At 38.2% G+C, this 23,955-nt stretch overlaps 2 protein-coding genes across 2 annotated transcripts in view; both read left to right on the plus strand.

Annotated features, from left to right (window-relative positions):
• Positions 1–6,431, plus strand: part of LOC109463729 (nose resistant to fluoxetine protein 6-like) — a 16,749-nt gene extending 10,318 nt beyond the window's left edge. The window contains exons 8-13 of the mRNA XM_019760577.1: positions 2,104–2,224; positions 3,373–3,452; positions 4,251–4,331; positions 4,838–4,970; positions 5,918–5,956; positions 6,420–6,431. Coding sequence (XP_019616136.1) covers positions 2,104–2,224; positions 3,373–3,452; positions 4,251–4,331; positions 4,838–4,970; positions 5,918–5,956; positions 6,420–6,431 — 466 coding nt within the window. The remainder of the gene's footprint in view (positions 1–2,103; positions 2,225–3,372; positions 3,453–4,250; positions 4,332–4,837; positions 4,971–5,917; positions 5,957–6,419) is intronic.
• Positions 6,432–10,715: 4,284 nt separating this feature from the next.
• On the plus strand, positions 10,716–22,942 carry LOC109463842 (prostaglandin G/H synthase 2-like). The gene is made up of 11 exons (XM_019760720.1): positions 10,716–10,815; positions 11,984–12,040; positions 13,004–13,117; positions 13,812–13,952; positions 14,820–15,145; positions 16,111–16,338; positions 17,907–18,009; positions 19,513–19,799; positions 21,184–21,328; positions 21,823–21,972; positions 22,412–22,942. Exons 2-11 carry the CDS (start codon positions 11,989–11,991, stop codon positions 22,645–22,647), a joined length of 1,782 nt encoding a protein of 593 aa, XP_019616279.1. The 5' UTR covers positions 10,716–10,815; positions 11,984–11,988; the 3' UTR covers positions 22,648–22,942.
• The last annotated feature ends 1,013 nt before the right edge of the window (positions 22,943–23,955 follow it).

The following is a 23,955-nucleotide window of genomic DNA, read 5'->3' on the forward strand; positions in this document are numbered from 1 at the left end:
TTTGGATACGAAAAATGTAGTTTTTTTGCAGTTTTTTCAACGGACCTGCTTGGAAAAAACGAATTTTCCCAGGCTAACGGCTTATATGCTGAAATAGCTTACTACTTCCTGTTTCTGAAAAACAGAAAAAAAATATAGGTTGTTGCGATAAGTTTTTCGCAAAATCCGGTGACGCGAACCCCTAGAAATTCCACATAGAACGCAGCTATTTGGGTCATCAGGCGACAAACCGCATCACCCTTGCTCGCGGACTGATACCAAAAACGCTTCGCTGGCCGTCCAACTTCACCGCGCCGAAAAACACTACAATCCCAAGGCTTTTTGATCAATTCAAAACCTAGTTGAAAATCTACAGCGATCGCCGAGCTATGGGGAGCCAAACCTAGCGTGACAACCTCGCAGATCCGGCGATTTACTGCGCACTATTTGGAACCCTGGTCAGAATTAAACTCCGACCCGGAACCATAACTGTACCAAAAGTGTTTATGACAGAATATTATGGTGTACTAAGTCTTATGTTGCCTATAGCAACACCGGTGACGTCATAAAATGACGTCATGCATATTTAAGATATCCGCCATCTTGGATCATCAATCTTGAATTTTCAAAACAAGTTTTTTTTCATGATAAAGCCTAAAATACATTGTTAACATACTAAAGACCTTCATTTAAACCTTTTTTGGAAAAAGAAATGGAAGTATTGATGAAATTTTAAGGAAAATAACCTGTATATACCTGTTCTAATGATATGGTCCGCCATCTTGGATTTTGGCCAATGACGTCATCAAATTAGCATAAATTATGCATATTTAATGATAAAATTTACATAAAATTATATGGGATGTTATCAATATTAGAAACCATGAGTAACTTGACATAGAACCCATAAGATTCTATTGTTGAAACAAAACGTACTAAATTTAGCAAAAAATGCCTGTCAGAAACCCGTTGCCATGGCAACACAAAAAATTATTATCTTATTCCAATGATATAGAATTGTTGCCAACAATATTCTAGGAAAAGTCACCAAGTTTGGCCATTCTACGGCTAGCCGTTCAGACGCTAGGTGACATCAAAGTTGCCGCGGGCACTTTTAGCCCCCCCCCCCGGTCTAGGTAGGGTTAAAGTGCGAAATAAAAAACTGAACTAAAAAAAACTGAACTAAACTATTGGTGGAATCTGTAATTCATGTTCATTGTCATACACGTGTAGCATTACAATACATGTATATATTTCAGTTCTGAATCAATGACAAGCTAAAACTAGTCGAACGTAACTAAATATTCAACTTTTAGGAGATGTTTGGCAATACTAAGTCATGTGAACAAACCTCATGCTCACTGCCGGCAGAATCGGCGATTTTATCATATCGGAGTCTCTACCATGACAAATTAGAATGGTTGTTGTCATGCTTCTCTTAAATGTTCATGCATTTAATGTACTGTCAATGCCACATTACGTTGTTAGTTTTGAATAGATATGAAACCGTACATTGGTAAAAGTAGAACTTGATGTTAGCACATGGTTTTATACAATTCATCAATACATTCTGTACCCATTGGCCCCATCAATACATTCTGTACCCTTGTCAGACGTTTTTTTTATAATATATATCATTTAACTTGAAGGCGCAACAATTGTACAAGATACAAGATCTATTGCAATATAGCAAACATAGCATAATGTACCTTCCAAAGATTACTAGTATTTAGTCTATGATGAGAATGCACCTTTGCAAATTTCCAATTTTAAGATATTTTTTCTATTATCAATGCTAGGTATAATTATGTTGTTGATATAAAGTATAAAATATAGTAAAATAACATATAACTAGGAATATCGAACTCAAATTCATCGATATGTGTGTACAGTTACGGTTAATGAAAAAAAGTATTACCAGGCCTCTGTGAGATCGACTATTAACTTGACTATTATTCTTAACAACTACAGATATTGATAAAAACAATATAGTACATGTAAATGCCATTAAACGAAAATACATTTTGCGGAACAGCAAAATAACCTGCTACAAAATTACACAACTTTTTTTATTTTTATTTAACATCTCATTTGTTTTTTTTTTGTGTGTGTGTTTTTTTTCAGATTGACTCCGGTTTACCTTGCAACCCTGCTGATTTATCTACCGTTTGACAAAGGTTGCCGAAGTTACTGGTGGACAAACCTGCTCTACATCAACAATTACTTCATGGAACCAGAACAACAGGTAAACACTAAATTTATAAACGACTCTTGCTACTGTTTCAAGTTGAAGAGTTTTTTTTTAATTTTTTTTCCGCACATGCATAACAACAATTAAAGCAAAATTCAGAGAATGTAAACGACTGCAAAAATAAACGTGCATGGTAAGAAAAAAGTCATGGTGGCTTGTTTGATATTTCTTCATTATGCTCTTATAGTTATTAAGCTAAGTATTAATAATTAAGTACATAACGATGAAATATAATCCGTTGGCCCGAAAACCACGTTCAACCATGTTCACCACGTTCAACCTATGCCCTTCCTTTAAGTTAGTATGGTATACTAAAATTGTAAAATAGCAGTAACATTCAGACAACCATTATCCTTTAACATGATGAATATCATATAAAACGAAGAAAATAAAACCAGTGCCACTGCTATAATTTTATCTACCTTTTTTGGATTTTATTTATGACTGGTTTATTTTTATTTCACACAAATACAAATACAATACCATAGCAGCCCTTCGGCTGAATTGTGGTTATTGTTTACATTTAAACAATATAAAATCAGCTACAATGTATAACGATTCAATACAACAATGTTAAACAATATAAAATCAGCTATAACGATTCAATACAACCATGACTTACACAATGAACATGTCAACTATCATTTAGTAACTTTACAATGAAAGGTAAAGTACTGTTCTTAAATCTCGATGTTCTGCAGCTAAATTGACTGATTTGATTTTTGGATTTTTGGATTTTGTTTTATTTAAATAATAAGGGTTAAGGACATTGGTGCCAACGGGCTATTCTAAACAAAGTACATGTGGACGTTATAAAGTTTAAACTGTAAATTTTAGAAATTGGTTTTCCCAAATTTTTAACTATATAACTTCAGTCTTTGTCAACGAATGAACAGTTTCAATTTTGTTTGTTGGAATTTACTAAACTGTAAATTCCAAAAAACAAAATTTAATGGAACCAGAACAACAGGTTAAGAATAAGTTAATTATAAACGGCTCTTACTGCTTTATTCGAACATACATAACAACAATAAAAGGAAACTTCACAAAGTATAAACAACGCAAAAAATAGCTTGATTCGTAATGACTTTCAAGATTACATTTTTATAATGCCTGATTAATATGACTGGTTACCTTTTTAGTGCACGGGGTCATCGTGGTATCTTGGTGTAGACATGCAGCTGTACATCATGGCACCTGCCCTTATCCTGCTTCTGTACAAGTAGGTTCACATTTGAAACTTTGAGACTTTATGCAAATTGCCATTACCGCTAGTCTTCCTGGAATTCACACATGCATGTATATACAATACACAACACAGTTACTACACAACGACAAGAACATACGATATAATAACAGTTAGAACGATACGGTTATTCTGACAACAATTCGATTGCACTGATAGAACGGTTCGTAAAGACTGTTCTTCAAGGACCTAGAGGACTGTGTGGACTGCAAAACGAGTGGAAGGTCGTTCCACACTCTTACTGCCCTGTAACGTCAAACACTTATTCAAAGCGTTGGTTATGCCCTGTAACGTGAAACCGTTATTCAAAGCGTTGGTTATGCCCTGTAACGAAACACTTATTCAAAGCGTTGGTTATGCCCTGTAACGTTAAACACTTATTCAAAGCGTTGGTTATGGGTTTGTCTATTGTAAATGACGGCCTAGAAACAAAGCGAGTTTCCACCTGCTCTCACGTGCATATAAAAAAACCAACCTCATCAAAATGACACTCTTTTGATGACGCAGGTTTTACCTGTGATGTTAAGTCAGAAGTCGCATCAGGGCAAGAGAGAGGGGAAGAGAGATGGAGATCTATAGGTTTTATTTCCTTCGTCAGAAGAGTTTATACGTAATCGGCCTTTATAGGGCGAACATACACATATTCCTCAACATCCTTCCTTTAAGGCTTACTAATTTCAGCTATAGTCGTTTTTCTTCATTTTAAAAAACATTATTCTCGAGTAAATGCTGAAGTTTACATATGAGACATTTTTATCGTTTTATGTTCTTTAGGAAACCAAAGTATGGAATCTTCATAAATGTATTCCTCGTTGTTTTAAGCTGGGCATGCAACCAGGACCCACTTAATACTGTGTAAGTTTTTTTGTCACTTGCAGCTATTAATAATAGGATTGGAAATCAATAGATATGGTTGGTTCAAAGAAACAGCAACCGAGTAATCGCCCGTAAGGCATTGACAGCCTATACTTAAATATACAAGAAACGTTCTGCATTTGAAAATAGTATAGTTGTCATTATCTCCACCTTATAAGTACATAATGTACACAACCCTGAAACTTTGAAACTTTATTTTCAATACAACATAGCAGACAAACGTCTGAATTGCGTTAGTATTTACACACCATTGAGCTCGTTTTATATTATAATACACAAACCGTGGGTACTTACAGTTTTTAAAGTAAATTCTTAATTTCTATATAAAACAAATTGGCATCTCTTAAACCCTTTGCTTAACAACACGGTTCTTACCATATTTTTATTTCTTTGCACGTTGTAGAGTTGCAAATTGGAATCTCTTAAACCCTGTGCTTAACAACACGGTTCTTACCATTTTTTTCTAATTTCTTTGCATGTTGTAGTGGAATACAGCTAGGCTGCGTCAACCCTTTCTTTTGGACGCCTGCCAGGATGGGTCCTTACGTTATAGGTATACTCCTGGCTTACCTACTCTTCAGGATCAGCAGTAAAATCCCCAACATCCGACGGACAAAGGTAACGATACAAGGCACTCAAATCGTTCTGTCCTAGTCCATAGATCGTATACGTTCGTATAATTTCATAGATAATCTTTTAAATATGTCATCACCGATAAAAGCCTATACAGTGTAATCGAAAACAACATCGTGAATTATCTAGACTATACTAGCATACGACATGGCAAACTACATTATATACGGAGGGTGATTGTGAATTACACATAAGAACGTTAAAACACAAACAGCCGCAATACCCCTGTAAGAGGCCACAGGCATTTATCGCGTAACAAATTGCATAGGTGGAGAACAAATATCTTTATCTTCATACAAAATTAGTTTTCTTACCTTTAAACGTTTCAGTGGTTGATCAATTAATTTTACAAAGCTGAGTGACAAGTTTCGGAAGACAGTCGAGCAGTTTTTGGTGATAAATCTGAGGTTGTGTAAGACAAAGGGCACTGTCATCCATGAAATGGCCTATAATAATAATAATAATAAATGGTTTATTGGCCAAACATCACCCGTGCAATAGCAGCCTGAATTGATGCAGGGTTTACAATCAGATTATACAAATGGTAATAATACACATCATAATACACATAATACACAATGTCATGATAAATATTTGTTCCACGTTTTTGTGAAACTGCCATTCGGCGCCACCAGGTGACCTCCATACGGCTTTCCCCAACCGAAGTTAGGTACCCATTCACACCTGGGTGGAGTGAGGAAAGTCGTGTAAAGTGCCTTTCCCATAGCCAAGGACACAACGTCGGGGCGCATGTCCAGACATGTCCCGGGTACGACTCGGGATCGAACCCGGCTCTCCCGGTTCACAGTCGAATGATCTACCACTACGCAACCCGACGCCACTATACAGAATCTATCAGCACGCATATAGCGATGCTATTCATTGATCTTATAACTGCTTGAATATCATTGTCAATCTATTTTCCTCCTTAGGTGTGGATGTTAGTAGGATGGGCGATTAACGCAGCATTGGTGGGTATACTAGTCTGGGCACCCAGCGTATTTAGGGCCTTTAACCCTGAAGGTTCTACGTGGATGGTCAGAACGACTGTTGAAAGGCTTCTGTGGTCCGCTGCCATCTGCTGGGTGATATATGCGTGTTCCGTTGGATACGGAGGTAACAGTTGTTCAAACTTAAAAAAAAACATTCACTTTGCTTGGTGCCATATTGGTATACAAATTATAAATAATTATTTACTTATTTGGTGATTTATGGTACTTTATGGTACTTTATTTTTGTGTATCTACACTATATGACAATGTCTTGAAATGGGACACACTATACAATGTTGTTGGATTCATTGCGATGATGAGCACTAAGCAATAGGCCAAATAGGCTCCACCCCTGAGGCGTCGTCAAAACAGAATTTAATAAGTACATTTCGAAATCACCTATTCGAAGATTGAATAAAGAAATTACCTTGCTTCTTGACAGACCCTTGTATAAAAACTATCATTTGACTCCTGCCATGGACATCCAAAATTCTAATTTTACTAAAAAATACATCTATAGGGTACTATGTCATGTTGGCACTCACGTGACCAATAGTCCGCCATATTAGTTGGTTAATCTGTACGTGCAAGTCCAGTCGCGTCATTAATGCTTGACAAACCAGCATGGTGAACAATAAATGTCATAGTCGGAAGTAGAAAAGTGTGGAAGTAGAAAAGTGTGGAAGTAGAAAAGTGTGGAAGTAGAAAAGTGTGGAAGTAGAAAAGTGTGGAAGTAGAAAAGTGTGGAAGTAGAAAAGTGTTGGAGTAGAAAAGTGTGGAAGTAGAAAAGTGTGGGAGTAGAAATGTGTGGAAGTAGAAAAGTGTAAAAGTAGAAAAGTGTGGAAGTAGAAAAGTGTAAAAGTAGAAAAGTGTGGAAGTAGAAAAGTGTGGAAGTGGAAAAGTGTGGAGGTAGAAAAGTGTGGAGGTAGAAAAGTGTGGAAGTAGAAAGGTGTGGAAGTAGAAACGTGTGGGAGTAGAAAAGTGTGGAAGCAGAAAAGTGTAAAAGTAGAAAAGTGTGGAAGTAGAAAAGTCTAAAAGTAGAAAAGTGTGGAGGTAGAAAAGTGTGGAAGTAGAAAAGTGTGGAAGTAGAAAAGTGTGGAAGTAGAAAAGTGTGGAGGTAGAAAAGTATGGAAGTAGATAAGTGTGGAAGTAGAAAAGTGTGAAAGTAGAAAAGTGTGGAAGTAGAAACGTGTGAGAGTAGAAAAGTGTGGAGGTAGAAAAGTGTGGAAGTAGATAAGTGTGGAAGTAGAAAAGTGTGAAAGTAGAAACGTGTGGAAGTAGAAAAGTGTGGAGGTAGAAAAGTGTGGAGGTAGAAAAGTGTAGAAGTAGAAAGGTGTGGAAGTAGAAACGTGTGGGAGTAGAAAAGTGTGGAAGCAGAAAAGTGTAAAAGTAGAAAAGTGTGGAAGTAGAAAAGTGTAAAAGTAGAAAAGTGTGGAGGTAGAAAAGTGTGGAAGTGGAAAAGTGTGGAAGTAGAAAAGTGTGGAAGTAGAAAAGTGTGGAAGTAGAAAAGTGTGGAGGTAGAAAAGTATGGAAGTAGATAAGTGTGGAAGTAGAAAAGTGTGGAAGTAGAAAAGTGTGGAGTTAGAAAAGTATGGAAGTAGATAAGTGTGGAAGTAGAAAAGTGTGGAAGTAGAAAAGTGTGGAAGTTGATAAGTGTGGAAGTAGAAAAGTGTGGAAGTAGATAAGTGTGGAAGTAGATAAGTGTGGAAGTTGAAAAGTGTGGAGGTTGAAAAGTTTGGAAGTAGAAAAGTGCCTCTTTTCTGAATACGGTTACACACTCGTGTTAACCATACAAGATATTATTCTAGCATACCACATTTCTGAAGTAAGATTTTAATACATCAATGAGCTGATACTGGTCGGGAAAAAACGCCATCTCTGAGTTTAAATATGAAACCAGTCAAATAGATATTATTTCACTGTTGAATGCTCATTGAGAAATATTTAAAAAGTGTACGTGAACTTTATACGTTGTACCGTACACCTGTGTACTTGAATTTGTACTTGAACAATAAAGTTGAAAAAATATTAAAAATAATTTTAAAAAAATGGTCATGAATGCCTACCCCTTATTATGCTTAGTATAATCTCTGCATTTTGTCCCACACAGGTATCATCTCGGAGTTTCTATCCTGGAAGCTCTGGCAGCCGTTAAGCCGCCTGTCTTACGTTGCGTACCTCATCCACCCGCTGATCCTGTACTCCTTTTGGGGCCACTACAGAGGTCACATCTTTTACTCTGGAGGTACATGGGTGAGTATATCCGTCAATATATTCCATAACGTTAGTAACTGAAGAGGCTCATTAGCCACGTAGAATTTTCAGTTAGTAGAATATTCCTCAATCAGTGACTCTTTTTGACAGGTAGAAACACGTACCTCCAAATTGTCGATGTCCACTGTACATCTTGCTCACGGTGTGACCTAGTCTCGCGAGAACACGAGGCTAAGTCGAGACTTGTGTGGATCTTCTTGCCTCCCCCGCCTCCTTGCGGAGTAGGGGTAGGTAGGACTTGGGCAGCTCCCAACCTAGTCTCGTGTTCTCGTGTTCTCGCGAGACTAGGTCACTCCGTGAGCAAGATGTACAGTGGACATCGAAAATTTGGAGGAACGTGTTTCTACCTGTCAAAAAGAGTCACTGATTGAGGAATATTCTACTAACTGTTAGTAACTGAATGTGTAACAAGCTATATGTGACAGTACGAGTACCGGATAGCATTCTTAAACCCTACCGCTGCAACACCTAGCTACAGTGAGTGTTAGAACCAGCCAATATTGTTCTGGGGAAGGTGTAAGAAAGGTGGCATCTTTTGAACGTTTTTTGTTATAGATAAAATGCTTTTGTGCATGAGTGAGTAAATATTTCAACAAAAAAGCAATATGGGTTCACCACCACTTCGTGGTGTGGTGAACCCATAATAATGCATTCATTTTTGCGAGGATTTATTTTTTCGGTGGGAATAAAAAAAAACTTTGTTTGTAGTACAATACAAAACATTCGGGGTAAAGGTAAAAAATAAAAACATTGCGAATATTTGAAAATTTACAGTAACCGTTTTGGGTCTTTCAGCGTAGAAAGGGTCCCACAAAGAAAAGTAACTTTTGATTAGACAAAGTCAAAATTGTTAAGAGTCAAAACAAACACATGCAAGGCCTTCGAAATTGATAGGGAAGACAAGACACTCAAAATGCGGCATTCAAGGTGGCTCATGTTATCTCTTAGAATTTATTTCCAAATAAGTACATTTTAGGACTTTTACGTACAATTTAAGATTGTTAATGATACTATTTTTCTTTTGCATGATTATAAATCTGCAAAATGGCAAAGTAAATTCAAGTGAATGATAATAAAGCGTTTATCACATTCTATTCAATGTTTTTTTTACAAATAGATTACTCTTGCAAACCGTAACATTTGCGATCTCTACTTTGGCTATTTTTGAAAGATTCTTTTACGTCTCCCCTTTAAACAGTTTATACTCTTCGTCGGACTTTCTGTCTCGAGCTTCGTCGGGGCCTTTGTGATGTCTGTCGGGGTGGAGATTCCGTCATCCGAGCTGGAGAAACACATACTTCCGAGCCGTCACGGTCGGAAACTCGAGAACGGAAAAATAAAGAACCCTTAAAGCATATCTGTCGTAAAAGAGTATCGCCCCTTGAAGAAATTCTCGGCTTTCACGTGACTTTACGGGGCTTGCGTAATACGGGCGGCCGCCATGTTGGTGTTCCTCGGTGTAGTGCTATGCAGTGTCAAGACGTTGGCACCGAAGCCATACAAGTAATTAACAGCCACACGATAATTCTGCAGTCTTTGATGGTTGACAGATGACAAGGATTTCAATGAAATTGTCCATTTTTAAAAGGATAGGAAGTCAGAGGATACGGTGACAAAGGATATAGGACGACAAAACTTGCGTATGTGGTAGCGTATGTGTGAACGAACTTCAAAGACTAACGTTACTACTATCTCCTGTATACAGAGTCCTACAGTGGACAGGATCCGTACGTCGGTCACTCTAGTCTAATTTTTTTCTCAATATATATTCTCTATATATTCTCTATATATACCGTGACTTTCGTCCGTGCAAAGTCGCGTTTTTGTTGTTGTTGTTGTTACTTCCGAGATGGAAGTATTGTTCTGAAGGGCGATGAGATATAATAGGTTTGTATGTTTTGGTCCAAAATGTGTGTGTGTGGAGGGGTAATTTGATTGACAGGGTGCTGGCCCATAGTATATGCCCCGGGTTTAAGGATTCAGTCCCCAGGAATGCATGATACATGAGCCACGGTATAATAGTGAGAAAAAAGTATCATCATATAACCAAATGGGTAATAATTCATTCTATGTTGTAATTTATTAGGACAACGTATTTATACTTCCAAGCCAGGAATATTTTAAATCTCTGATTTATTGTTGTTGTACGTTGCTGCTTAGCATTACTAATTCGATTCGTCAAATAGGGTTTCTTAGTAGCGTTTTCAAACTGACCAAAATACTAACTAAATTATGATAAACTTTTCGGTTCGGAACATGCGTTTTTTTTACGTACCTTCTTATTACAAAGGTGACATTATATAAGAAATAAAAAGAAGTTGTTAACAGTTTATATGTCGGTTGATTTCGCTTTACTTGTCTAGATTTATATCTTTAGTCTTTTCTGCTTTACCAATAACATTGCATACATGAAATAGGAGGTAGGCCTTAAAGTAAGCATGAGAGGTCAGAGGTCAACATGAAGTGGTCGGATCACTTTTGACGCCCTCGTTTTGTGAGTCGTTGTGAGGCAGACGTAAGTTCTGTTGGTTTGAGCTGGTTTCCTGCTGCTTTGCGCTACATAGGTATGTACGGACTCGCTATAAGCATGGAGGTACCTCCATGCTATAAGCATGTTACTAACGGACAAAAAGGAGAGTATTTTAAAACGCACTGGTGTAATTTATGGACTATTTTGTATACCAGCTGGATTCAGAAGCTCTAATGAATGGGATTCATAGTGGATAATTTCATGTTTGCAATTGATTTTTCGTGCTCGAGGTGTGGCTCTCCTCAAACACGGGACCTAAATTCTTTCTTCCTATCCAAGAGGACGCCCCTTACCTAGGCTAGGCACTCAATTTCACCGAGTCAATAAAAAAATCAATTGCAAAGCAGTTATCCCAACGACACAGTATCTTCAATTCGAACTCAGAACATCTTCAATTCGAACTCAGAACATTTAAAATTACAACACCAACGTACCACCTTGAAGTGGATTATGTTTTCTTACAAAATTTTTACGCCACTGTAAAGCTACAAGGACTAATTTGGTTTCTTCTTTATGTTGCAAAATAAGTAAACAAATTATCTTCCCACAAAGAAAGAAACCGGTTTTGTCACGTGTAAATCGTGTAATGGAAGCGTCCTTGGGGGAACCTTGTGAACCTCTGCGAGCGAAACATTAAAATAAAATTGACAAATAAGTTGGCTGACTGCCATTTTTGGATGCAAAAAAGTGGAAAGTTAAGATTTTAAAGACCTACAGCCAAAATATTGAAATGACACCAGAATTACAACTCTGTTCCAGTGAGTCAGTCAAGAACCCAGGGGTCAGTTATAGGTCAAACATACTAATACTATAGATCACACATTTTGGTAAGATTTGAAAAAAAATCATTATGTTCTTCTTAGCAAAAGACTAAAAGAAGCCATTTTTTAAATATTTGAAAAATATAAGGAGCACAAAATAGGCATTTAAATATGTTTAAAAGGCCCAAGTATCTCTATTGGTCAGGGAAGGGACCGACGTTCAAGCGATATTTCCAAAGCATGTTTAACAAACTTTTTTCTAGTTCTCAAATCTCAAGTTTAATTTCTTTGACTACAAATCTGGAATAGTAAGGTTTCCTTGGGTAGAAAAAACTTGAAAGGTCAGCTCCTGTATTGAGGGAGTCAGAATATTGAAATGATACTCGGACTTCACACATTCTTTTATGTTAACCAGTTTCTTGTTTGTTTTTCTTTTCACAGCTACAATGAATATCGTGTACATAGTATTTGTGCTGCTACCTGCAATAGTGGTCGCAGGTAAGATACACTTTTGGTAGATAGTATAGGCAATGGTTTTTATACATTGCAAAGTGTTTTTTTTTCCTTTTTTCTTTCTTTTGTGCGCGTTTTCTGACAAATACAACATTTTTTAAAATTTTGCTTAAATAGGAGCTGTATATTTTGTCATTATTTTTATTAATTATTACCCTTTTCCTTTGTTATCTTGTCATTATCATTATTTATTGTATCTTAACTTGATAATTCGTACGTGGCTTTATGTATTTTGTTTATTTGTGTAATACAGGGCCCCATTGAAAAACAGTGTCAGCACTAGCCATAATTTGTATTTTCTCCCTAAATACAGCTATACCTCAACATCCAATATACTTGCAAATTTAAAATATCAACGTACACGTGCACGATATGCCTTATATGAAGGCTGCATTATGTAGCGAGTTTCCACCCAAAAACTGATATATTTTCATTTTTAAAAACTTGCGGTGATTTTGATATACTCCCACTACTAAACATATTTGTGCAATTATCTTACCTGTCTTATATTTGTAATTTGCGCCAAAACAGCCCGAACGATATACACAAACTATATCAGAATGTAAACAAGCATAGCTATCAGTTGTGTTTGAACTTTTAAACAAATTTGTTAGCCATAATATTTTAGCACCTCTACTTGCTGAGTGGCACGATATGGATCCGCTGGGAAAGACGGATGCCAAAAGTGTGTCTCAGATTCGCAACCTGTTATCCACCTTAAACAACTCCAAGCGAAGGCCACTGCGTCAACCCTCCTTACTCAGGTGTAGGAACTGACATGGTCTCCATTGTCTCTCGAGACAGAAGTTTGCCAACAACAACAACAACATATTTAAATAAAGTAGCTATAGGGTTGATTGAACTTTTAACTTTTTTTTTAAACTGAAAAGTCCTTGGAAACTCAAATGGGATTTATATGATGACTGGATTGTCTCAAAATCTTTGCAGAAAACCCGTGCTGCTCGTTCCCGTGTGAGAACCGTGGCGTGTGTATGAGGGAGGGCGGCGGGTACACGTGCGACTGTACCCGGACAGGCTACTACGGACAGAACTGCGAAACACGTGGGTACACTCTGATAATTTATACTGAAACACATATCGTCCTGCTGTGTTCATATGTATATAATTATATATTGTGTGTATATATATGCAGGGTTCGGAATGCTCTGTGTATATGATCCGTAGTGTAGGTAAAATCGGAACTGTGTATGTATTTCTGCTGGCTACCTGCACTGGTCCATGTGCCGGGTATATGCAGGTTAGTGCAGGTAAAATCGGAGCTGTGCAGGTATTTCTGATGTCTACCTGCACCTAACCTGCACTGGTCCATGTACTGGGTATATGCAGGTTAGTGCAGGTAAAATTGGAGCTGTGCAGGTATTTCTGATGTCTACCTGCACCTAACCTGCACTGGTCCATGTACTGGGTATATGCAGGTTAGTGCAGGTAAATTATCATTTTAAATGTTTTAGTACGTTTCCATACTTCCAATACTTGACTAATGTTGAAAAATTTATCTTTCTTACGCGCTTTGATCATCCTGTATTAAACAAACCCATTTCAAATTATATTTTTAACATCACAAAGAAACGAGAAGAAGCCGAACTTCTGTATTAGAGTAGTTTTAGAGCTGTTTGTACTACAAACATGTATATTACCCATTTCATCTGTTCACCTGTACTTAGCCCGATAGGGCATAAATGTACAATAAAGATTATTATTATTACTATTTTCATTTTTCTCATTTGAATACTAGCGGAGTTCTGGACCAGTGTGACGGCCGCTCTCAAGCCGAGTCCGGAGACGATTACATTCCTCCGTTCGAATTTCAAGTGGTTCTGGGACGTCATCAATAACATCCCTATTCGCAACGTACTGATGAGAGGCTTATACATAGGTAAGTTTAGTTTGTTTGTTCTTTGTTTATTTCGATCTCTATTAGTTTGTCATTGATTAAAAATTCCAGACTATTCTTCCTGGAGTTCACAATATAAAAATATAAAAATAACAAATAATAATAACATATAAGTAACAATAATTACTTTTAGCAATAATGAGAATAAATAAAACATACAAAATTATGTTGAATAAGTAAGTAGATGTAAAAATACTTTATTTTAAACTGCAGTTCGATTGTTTAATGTCAAAAGAATTTTATACAAAATACATCATCTGGTAGTACAGGCGAAACGCTGTTTTGTAGCTGTATTTCTAAAGCAATTTCTACTTCTTGTAAACTGTGGGTCAAGGTCCAAGGTCAAAATTTTGGATCAAGATAAAAAAAATCTAGAGAACTGTTTAAAAGATGAACTTACCGCTCCGCGGACCAAAACCACGGTGGTCATATCTAGGCCCTAATTAAAATATCAATGTCTTCTCCTGCAATAGAACAGTGTTTGCCTAAAACATTGCGCCCCGAAACTTCCAAAATAATCGTCTTTCGGAGCGTACTTATAAAACAAATCAGGCTTTTTTTAACGAAAAGGCTAACATTTATGTTATGTAATACGTATGGTTATGCACCTTGACAATGACATTCTATTGTGACGAGATATCTCCTCTTATACTATTTATTTCACAGTTAGCCCCAAAAATTGGGTCTTACTGATACCTTTTCGAACGCGCCTAGCAACGGGGAAGATTACCCTAGCAACCGACCACCTTCATATCAACGTGATTTCTTAGGATATGTCATTTGCTTCATGACTTAGGATATGTCCTTTGCTAACCTATTTTTAATGACTTTCCCTTTAAATATCCTCAGCCGTTACAGGTAAGGTAGACAGCCCCCCTCTGTACCACACTGGTCATGACTACACGACTTGGGACACCTACTCGGACCGGACCTACTATGCCCGCGTGCTGCCCCCTGTACCCACCGACTGTCCCACCCCTATGGGCACTAAGGGCCGCAAGGAGCTCCCCTCCCCCGAGTATCTCGCTCAGACGTTCTTGGCGCGTAGAAAGTTCATCCCCGACTTGAGAAGACGCACCAGTGTTCTTCTCGGCTTCGCGGCGCAGCACTTCACTCATCAGTTCTTCAAGACGGACTTCGAAAAGGGAGCAGGCCGAACATGGAGTGACCATGCGGTAGGCCGACTGTATAGTATCTCTGTCATTAGGCCACAGCAAGTAATATTTATGGATGACATCAGCCCGCGCATTAATTTTCGCTCGATTTTGGAAAAAAAATTGTTGCGTTCTGACAGTGGTCAATATGCCGAAAATGGGCAAATATGTCTGTTGCCATCTTACTTTGATGCAGTGATATGTGATGCTGACTGTGTATATGTGATGTTCCCACTGAAACCATTTGTACAATGATTATTGAGTCAAATTTTAAATTGTAGGAACCTTGTTTTTTTTAGCCCGCCTTGTTTTTTCCGCCCTATCGCATTAGATTTGGAGTCTGCGGAGGATGTCATCCATCAAATTTAGTTGATGTGGCCTTAGCGTTAACTAGTAGCATGGAGTTAAAATCATCCTTACACTTTTTTAATGTAATATTATACATGCCACCACTAGTTCTAGTTTTAAAACTTAGGAAGAAATGAGGGCGCAACGTCTTTTTGTGTTATCATGATCATATGAAGGTTAATAACAATAAAAAATATACCCAAGTGGTGGTGGTATTCAAAACGTTTTTAAACGTTGTCAAAAACGCATTTTTGTCGGTTTTAGCAGTCAGTGCTGGACAGAAAATGTGTGTAAAAGACTTCTTTATTTGCGTGACAGAAGTTCAATGTAAATTGTCTACATTAAAAGTGAAACAATGATCCCGTTCATACCAGACTTTTAAAAACCGGTTAAAACCGCTAAATTAGCGGAGGAAAACCCGGCTAAAACCCTTAGCGTTCATACCAGACTTTTTATAACCGGTTTTGTAAAAATCCTGTCCGGTGAATATCCAATTAATCGGCCATGAGTGCAGTTAGAATATACATTCCTCCCGCTCTTCCGATTGTTGTTGCATGGGCCTAGATAAATAATTTTAAAAAAATCAGTCACCACATGAATTTTACTGGATGCCATCCCTCCCTAATTTTCTGGCTCAGGTTGACATGAGTCATGTTTACGGGCACACCGCGGAGAGACAACGTCAGCTCCGCACCATGCAGGACGGGAAGCTGAAGCACCAGTGGGTGGATGGACAGATGTACCCGCCCAGTCTGCAGGACGTCCCGGTACACATGAACTACCACCCCGACGTTCCCGAGGAGAAGCGCTTCGCCTTGGGGCACGAGTTCTTCGGCATGCTGCCGGGACTGTTCGTGTGGGCAACGGTTAGTCCATGGGCCAGGTCCCCAAAAATGACGACATTGTGTTTAAATGTCTCTCTGTCACAACACTTGAATACCTTCAAAAGACAGTTGATGATACATTTACATAACATGTTTAACCCTACCTAGACCGGGGGGGGGGGGGGGCTAAAAGTGCCCGCGGCAACTTTGATGTCACCTAGCGTCTGAACGGCTAGCCGTAGAACAGCCAAACTTAGTGACTTTTCCTAGAATATTGTTGGCAACAATTCTCTATCATTGGAATAAGATAATAATATTTTGTGTTTCCATGGCAACGGGTTTTTGACAGGCATTTTTTGCTAAATTTAGTACTTTTTGTTTCAACAATAGAATTTTATGGGTTTTATGTCAAGTTACTCATGGTTTCTAATATTAATGACATCCCATATAATTTTATGTAAATTTTATCGTTAAATATGCATACTTTATGCTAATTTGATGACGTCATTGGCCAAAATCCAAGATGGCGATTAGAACAGGTATATACAGGTTATTTTCATTAAAATTTCATCAATACTTCCATTTCTTTTTCCAAAAAAGGTTTAAATGAAGGTCTTTAGTATGTTTACAATGTATTTTTGGCTTTATCACGAAGAAAACTATTTTTGAAAATTCAAGATTGATGATCCAAGATGGCGGATATCTTAAATATGCATGACGTCATTTTATGACGTCACCGGTGTTGCTATGGGCAACATAAGACTTAGTACACCCTAATATTCTGTCATAAACACTTTTGGTACAGTTATGTTGAATACCATGTAGTTTTCAGGGAAAAACCTATTTAGACGGTTTTGGCCAATAAAATCACATTAATGACGTCATAATGACGTCATATTACGTCATAACGACATAAAAATTGAAGATATGATAAATTTGTACTAGTACACCATTCTCTGAAAATTTGGTGGTCATACGACATACCGTTCGCGAGTTCTTAGGGGGGGGTACAAAAGACGCCCCCCCCCCGGTCCCCCCATGTCAAAAAAAGCCCGGTCTAGGTAGGGTTAATGCGGTCTATGACACCGATGCTGCATGTAGCTGGATATCTTTTTGCAGATGTACGACCTGTATGGCCACAAGGCCGCGATAACTGCCATATAGTTGTCACTATATTGTTATATATCTTAATATGTTATAGTATGTTTTCAGTTGAATTGTCTATTTTTGTATCATTACTGTTTTAGTATGTATTTTGTTTTGTATATGGAGTGACAACTGTGCACCTGTTTATTGTCTCTCCTCCATGCTACTTGCTGTTGCATTGGAAAGTCTAATAAATGAATAAAATAAATAAATTTGTTACCAAACAGAGAGACAAAGGATGACTTTAGTTAGTTTTTTTTTTTTTAAGGTTGGGTTCTCTAGTTAACCATTATGCATGATAACCGTTGCAGTGTGGCAGCTTTGACCTCGGTATCTGACCTTGAATTTTGACCCCATACGGACCATGTCTACTTTTAATGCAAAGGGAGGTGAGAAATAATCAAATATGGGTATTTTTTTTATTTAAACTTCGTCGCCTAGTAATGTTAATTTTGTTCCGATAGGTCTGGCTGAGGGAGCATAACCGGGTCTGTGACGTCATGAAGGAGCTGCACCCGGACTGGGACGACGAACGACTCTTCCAAACCGCCAGGCTCATTCTAATCGGTAAAGCCACACCGACTTAATTTAATTGGATGACATCCTCTGAAGACCCCAAAACTAGTGCGCGCGGGCGAATAAAAAAAAATTCCGACGAAAAATAAAAATGCAACTAATACGACGTATACGAAAGGCCGGCACATGTTGCCTTTTTGCGAAGTTTTGAATCGGCACTGTACGTATGTACTGAGATCTGGAGCTTCGGGTGCCGTCCTCCAGAGTTACCGCCGACTCCGTATTTATGCTAACTACCATGGACTACCCAGGCCTAGAGCCAGGCCAGAGCCTCGGTGGACGTGATTTTTTTAGGACAGGCGAAAATCAATGCGCGCGCGGATGTCATCAATAAGATTAAGTCAGTGTGGCCTATATGCCTAATGAAAAAAATGCAAAACCTTTATTTTCCATCGATGCCTCCACAAGCTTAGTACAGATTATGATGTACAGTAACAGTAATAAGATTTCAAATATGCATATTTTTAGCTTCTTTCATTCTTAAAAATAGTTGTATGTACAAGAATCCGCTGAGCTTATCATAATTTATCGAGTATATTAAGTTTTTTTTTTTTATTCCAGCATGTAATCACCAGACGTGGTGACGGCACACTCAAGTTTTTTCAACTTATATTAATGCCGCCACCAACACAGGGGACAAATACATGACAGGACAATACTCATTTTCACCTGAGCGAAGTGAGGAAAGTCGTGTAAAGTGCCTTTCCCAAGGGCACAAGATCGGTGGCAAGTCAGGACTCGAACCCGGGACTCTAAGTTCCGAGTCGCGCACTCTGCCACTACGCCACACGACCCCACTATATTAAGTTCCATCCTCTGATAAGAATAACTAACGAAGGCGAAAAACTAGTTGCACAATAATGCGTAGGTCAAAATTACCGGCTGTAGCTCCCAGTTGGGCTGTGAAGCAGAGAATGAATCGGCTACTATGGTTAATATTAGGAAAACGTTTAAAGTTTGAAAAAATGCTTATTGCTAACCAATATGTGGTAATTTAGTGTGGCGTACGTAGCGGTAGCGTGTTCGGCTCAGCAGCAAAAGTCCCGGGTTCGAATCCTACCCATGTCACTGATCATGTGTCATTGGGAAAGGCACTTTACACGACTTTCATCACTTCACTCAGGTGTATATGAGTACCTAGCTTTTGTTAGGGACATTCCTCGAATAGAACGTTAAATGGAGGTCCCGTGTTTGAGGACCTCCATTTACTCCAAAAGGCGGTCAAATTCGACAACTATTATACTGACGAGATTATATAAGATGACATGTTTTAAATTTCTGTGTTTTCAAAATGCCTTTAACCTGAAATTCAAACCTAATCACACGTGTTATTAGATTTGAATTGCCGTGTGATTAGGTTTGAATTTCAGATTAAAGGCATTTTGAAAACATAGAAAGTTAAAGAAAAATGTCAACTAATATAATCTCGTCAGTGTAAAAGACAACAGTTATTACTGGACCAATATCCTAAGCCTTGACCTCTGATCTCCATAGGTGAAACCGTCAAAATCATCATTGAAGAATACGTGCAGCACCTGAGTGGCTCCAACTTCCAGCTGTTTTGGGACCCGGAACTCATGTTTGAGGAGAAGTTCCAGTACCAGAACCGGATAACTGTGGAGTTTAACCACCTGTACCACTGGCACCCGCTGATGCCTGACCAGTTCCACATCAACGGCACCACGTATGACATGGAGGAATATCTGTACAACAACGACTTGGTCTTCAAACACGGGCTTAACGTCACAGTGGACGCCATGTCCAGGCAGATAGCAGGGCAGGTAAGTTTCAATTTCAATTCCAATTTACAGGTTTTTATGTTTACCGAAGAAAAACATATTGTTTTTACTCAATTTCCTCTTCCTCTTCTTCTTCTCCAAGCACTAACCTCTGACCTGGCCAATGACATGATTTGTTGACGTCTGTCACCATGGTGACTGGTGTTGGGTTACATAATGTTGCAAACTTCATGGTCTGCTCTGCTCCTGTCACCGTATACTAGTAGTACATGTATGTGAATATGCTTGAGTAAAAATTACCAGGGCAGACCATGTCCGAAGGTAAACATTATGCATTTGCTTTGCAAATGTTACTTCTCTAGTTCAAATTCAATTTATTCAAACAAAATCATACAAAAGCAGGAAATGCTGATGCACCCCTGAATTGTATATTCGATGTTTACAATTGGTTAAAAAATAAAGCAAGACAAGCTCACAGAAACACGCTATATACAAATATGTACAAACATCATTCAATCTACAACAGGAAATAGCAGATATGGGTTTTCAATATCAACCATTATCACTGTCACTGTAAAGTCTTACTGCAAAATGTAAAAAAAAGACTTTTTCAAGCGTAGAGTGGGACTTTATTTCACTTATCCTTTATTTCAGGTACGTAGAACACATTATAAAACAGTTTACATTCGCGTTTAAAAAGACAGGCTTAAATGTACACAGAACTGGCATAAAAACAAACATATAAAGATAATTATTTACAAAATTTAAACATTCCGAAACGAAACGAAAAGAAAGACTCACCATGAATTACCGGTCCAAAACGTCAACCTAAAACAAATATAAGATCCCCCCACTGACTCTTTAAAAGTCGCAAGCGTGGTAACGTCGGTAGGAAATTCCGCGTTCTTGCGACATTTTATTCACTCCTGACGTTATCCCGCTTCCGTATTCCAGAAAGTCAGCGAGTCATACTTATGCTGAAGGTTGACGCGTTCGTGGTGAGTCTTTCCGTGCTGGAATTAAGGCCTAAATGTGTTACTATGGATTCTACCAACAAAGATGAGCTTTCATTGAACTATAAGTCTTGCAGACGAAGGATTTTCTGAAAAAGCGTCCGATCGATTTCAAGAGCGTATGATAATACAGTTTCTTAAAGGAGAATAATCGATTCAGCTAAGAAACAACTGCACACACGTCTTCCTTTTGATTGGAGAATGCAACATTAAAAGAGCAACAAAGTAATAGGTTTTGCTATATTAACAAATTGGAATTGGCATGGTCAGAACAAATGTCGAAAGTCATTTACCAGTGGTCTTTTGACCATGAAAACACACATTTGCAGTGTATTTTAAACTATAAAACTCTGAAAAAAATCGATACGGCAGAAACTATCGTGAGGTTAAGATGTCTGTTTATATGCCCATAGTTTGGACCAAAGAACATCGGAGCTGTCAATCTTCAGGTTGCCGTGGAAACCATCAAAAAGGGGCGGGAACTGAGGCTACAGTCTCTGAACGAGTACCGGAAGCGGTTCGACACGCCGCCGTACAAGACATTCCAGGAACTTACAGGTTGGTGTAAAACACATTTTTTTCTTCTTTTTTTTTTTTCTTATAAAGTTTAATTTGAAATGAGAAATAGCTAGAACTAGATGCTTCTGGTATTCGAACATACCCCAGGCATTTCCCCAGTACCGATAATTTGAAGCAAAACAAATCTATTAAAACAAAATTACCATTAATGCCCTGTATTCTCATCTCAAAGCGTTTTGATGCATGAAACATCAACTTGTAAGCTAGAAAATTATTAAAGCTAGCTATACCATTCACTATTAAAGTAGTGGATGGTACTTGAAACATCTGCCAGTTTTCAAAACCCATCAAGTTTCTTCTTGAGTAACAGTTTTTCGAGATTAACCCAGAAAAGAATTCAGTGTGTTTATAGAAAAGCTACATCGACTGATCCAGTTCTTGTAAACATCGAATGAATGATCAGCTGCATAGGACGCCGGAATACCTCAGGGCATCTTAAAGTTGATTGTATTTCTGTATTCTGCTTCCTTTAGGTGATGAAGAACTTGCCGCCCAGTTGGAGGAGGCGTACGGAGACATAGATGCAGTGGAGATGTATGTGGGATGGTTGATTGAGAAGCCGGTGTCTGGCAACGTTCTCAGTCAGATGTTTCTTGAGATGGGCAGTCCCTTCTCCTTCAAAGGTCAAGTCAAGTCAAGTCAATCTTTATTGCACAACAATTGTAACGGGTACAAAGCATGGCAAACTCTTCCGTACTACATATCTAGCTAACATCTACTCTCACGTCTACAGTGACTACAAGTTCTATGTATCGAAAATAACATACTATTTCAAAAAGGTAATATAGTATATGTATGTATATGGAGCATGGCTTACATGATAATGTACATATCTTGAGTTCTATATATGACTGTACAAACTAGAGTGTACATCAGTTGGTTGAATCGGATATAATATGATTTCTTTTATCTAAAGCTTTGGATATATACTGGCCTATATACAGGGAAGTTTTCTCGGAACAGGAGATGAGTAGAGTAAAAGTATCTGAGATTGTTTTAGGTAATGTTATATGTGCCTTGTTAGTGATCACATTTATAAGTGTTTCTCTTTCTTCGGTGTAGGTATGCTGGCCAATCCCATCTGCTCACCAGGATGGTGGAAACCCAGCACATTCGGAGGGGAGGTGGGGTTCAACTTGGTGAAGACGACCACCGTTAGGGACCTGTTCTGTAGGAACATGAACGGGCCCTGTGGTCTCGTCTCCTTCGCCGTGCCTGAGGACGTCCAGCCGACCGGACTGCCCGAGGATGTGGAGCCCACTGAAGAAGGCGGTCAATGTTACAAGGATGGGTGTTAGAACAACAGACTGTAGGTGGGACATTTGTAGTCACTATGACGATAAGACGAAACCAATTCAAAAACCAATACATTGTAGAAGTGGAATTAGGTAAATGTTCGGTATATGTATTACGATATATCAAGATGAGACGGATTTGGCTTTTCATTACCTATTTCATTACCTATTTTTCTTTCTTATGTTGTTTGTAACTGCAATTAGCCCTCGGGCAAGTAGTTGCAATAAACTTTCTTTCTATAATATTATTTTAACAAGAGGAGTACACTTTCTTACAGCAAGAGGACCATTTATTGAAACTATGGGAAACATGAATATAGTTAGAACCTATAAGTAAGGCTTATTAGATTTACTTGGTTTAAACTAATGTTCAGGAAAAGGGTATTTTTTTACGTGTGTGTGTGTTTGGTGAATGTGTATATACCGTTTGTCAGATTGTGATTACAATACGTTGAGATGGCTCCGTGGCATTTAAAGTTTAAGTGTACGAATTTCATACTTGGGGTATTTGAAAGTTTTGCTAGTGTTTTCATTCTTTGCTAAGGAAATACTTTCTTTTGGTGGGCAATATGATCAACCGATATAAGTCATGCAAATGAGGATCCTATTCGCATGATCAGGGGGAAGAATCTATAAAACGTCAGTAATAAAGGTTAACGGTATTTAGTAAATGTATGAGGTGGTGAACATCTAGTTGTTCTATCCATAATGAAATGCTGTTTGGTGTTTTTAAGATAAGATTGTCATTTGTTTGGGAATATAATAAAAGACTTTAATTTTTGCAATTGTGGATCTGAATAGCATAATCGTATCCGTCAAGAAGATTATGTTTTTGGTGGCCTTTTTTGTATTTCTGTGTGTGTGTATTTCTGTCTGTGTGTGTGTGTGTGTGTTTGTGTCTGTGTGTGTTTGTAAACTTCTTCGACAACGCTCATCATTCAACTGTACATCGGTACATCATTCAACTGTGAACCGGGAGACCCGGGTTCAAACCCGAGTCATACCTGGGACATGTCTGAACATGCGCCCCGACGTTGTGCCCCTGGGAAAGGCACTTTACACGACTTTCCTCACTCCACCCAGGTGTGAATGGGTACCTAACTTCGGTTGGGGAAAGTCGTATTGAGGTCACCTTGTGGCGCCGATTGCAGCCGCACAGACCCTTGCGACAGTTCCAAAAAAATTGTGGAGCAAATATGTGTGTTATCATGTGTATTACTTGTTTGTTGTGATTTGTATTGATTATTATGTGATACCCTGCATCAATTCAGCCGTTAAAAAGGCTGTGACTGCACGGGTACTGTTTGGACA

This window comes from Branchiostoma belcheri, unplaced genomic scaffold (genome assembly GCF_001625305.1).
Source record: "Branchiostoma belcheri isolate BF01 breed outbred unplaced genomic scaffold, Haploidv18h27 scaffold13, whole genome shotgun sequence".
Lineage (NCBI taxonomy): Eukaryota > Metazoa > Chordata > Leptocardii > Amphioxiformes > Branchiostomatidae > Branchiostoma > Branchiostoma belcheri.

Bases quoted from the DNA above. Each gene is read 5' to 3' on its own strand.
- LOC109463842 (XM_019760720.1), top strand. From the start codon at position 11,989: ATGAATATCGTGTACATAGTATTTGTGCTGCTACCTGCAATAGTGGTC. The intron at 15,146-16,110 runs GTAGGCCGACTG...TTTCTGGCTCAG, and splicing joins GAACATGGAGTGACCATGCG to GTTGACATGAGTCATGTTTA. The intron at 19,800-21,183 runs GTAAGTTTCAAT...ATATGCCCATAG, and splicing joins CCAGGCAGATAGCAGGGCAG to TTTGGACCAAAGAACATCGG.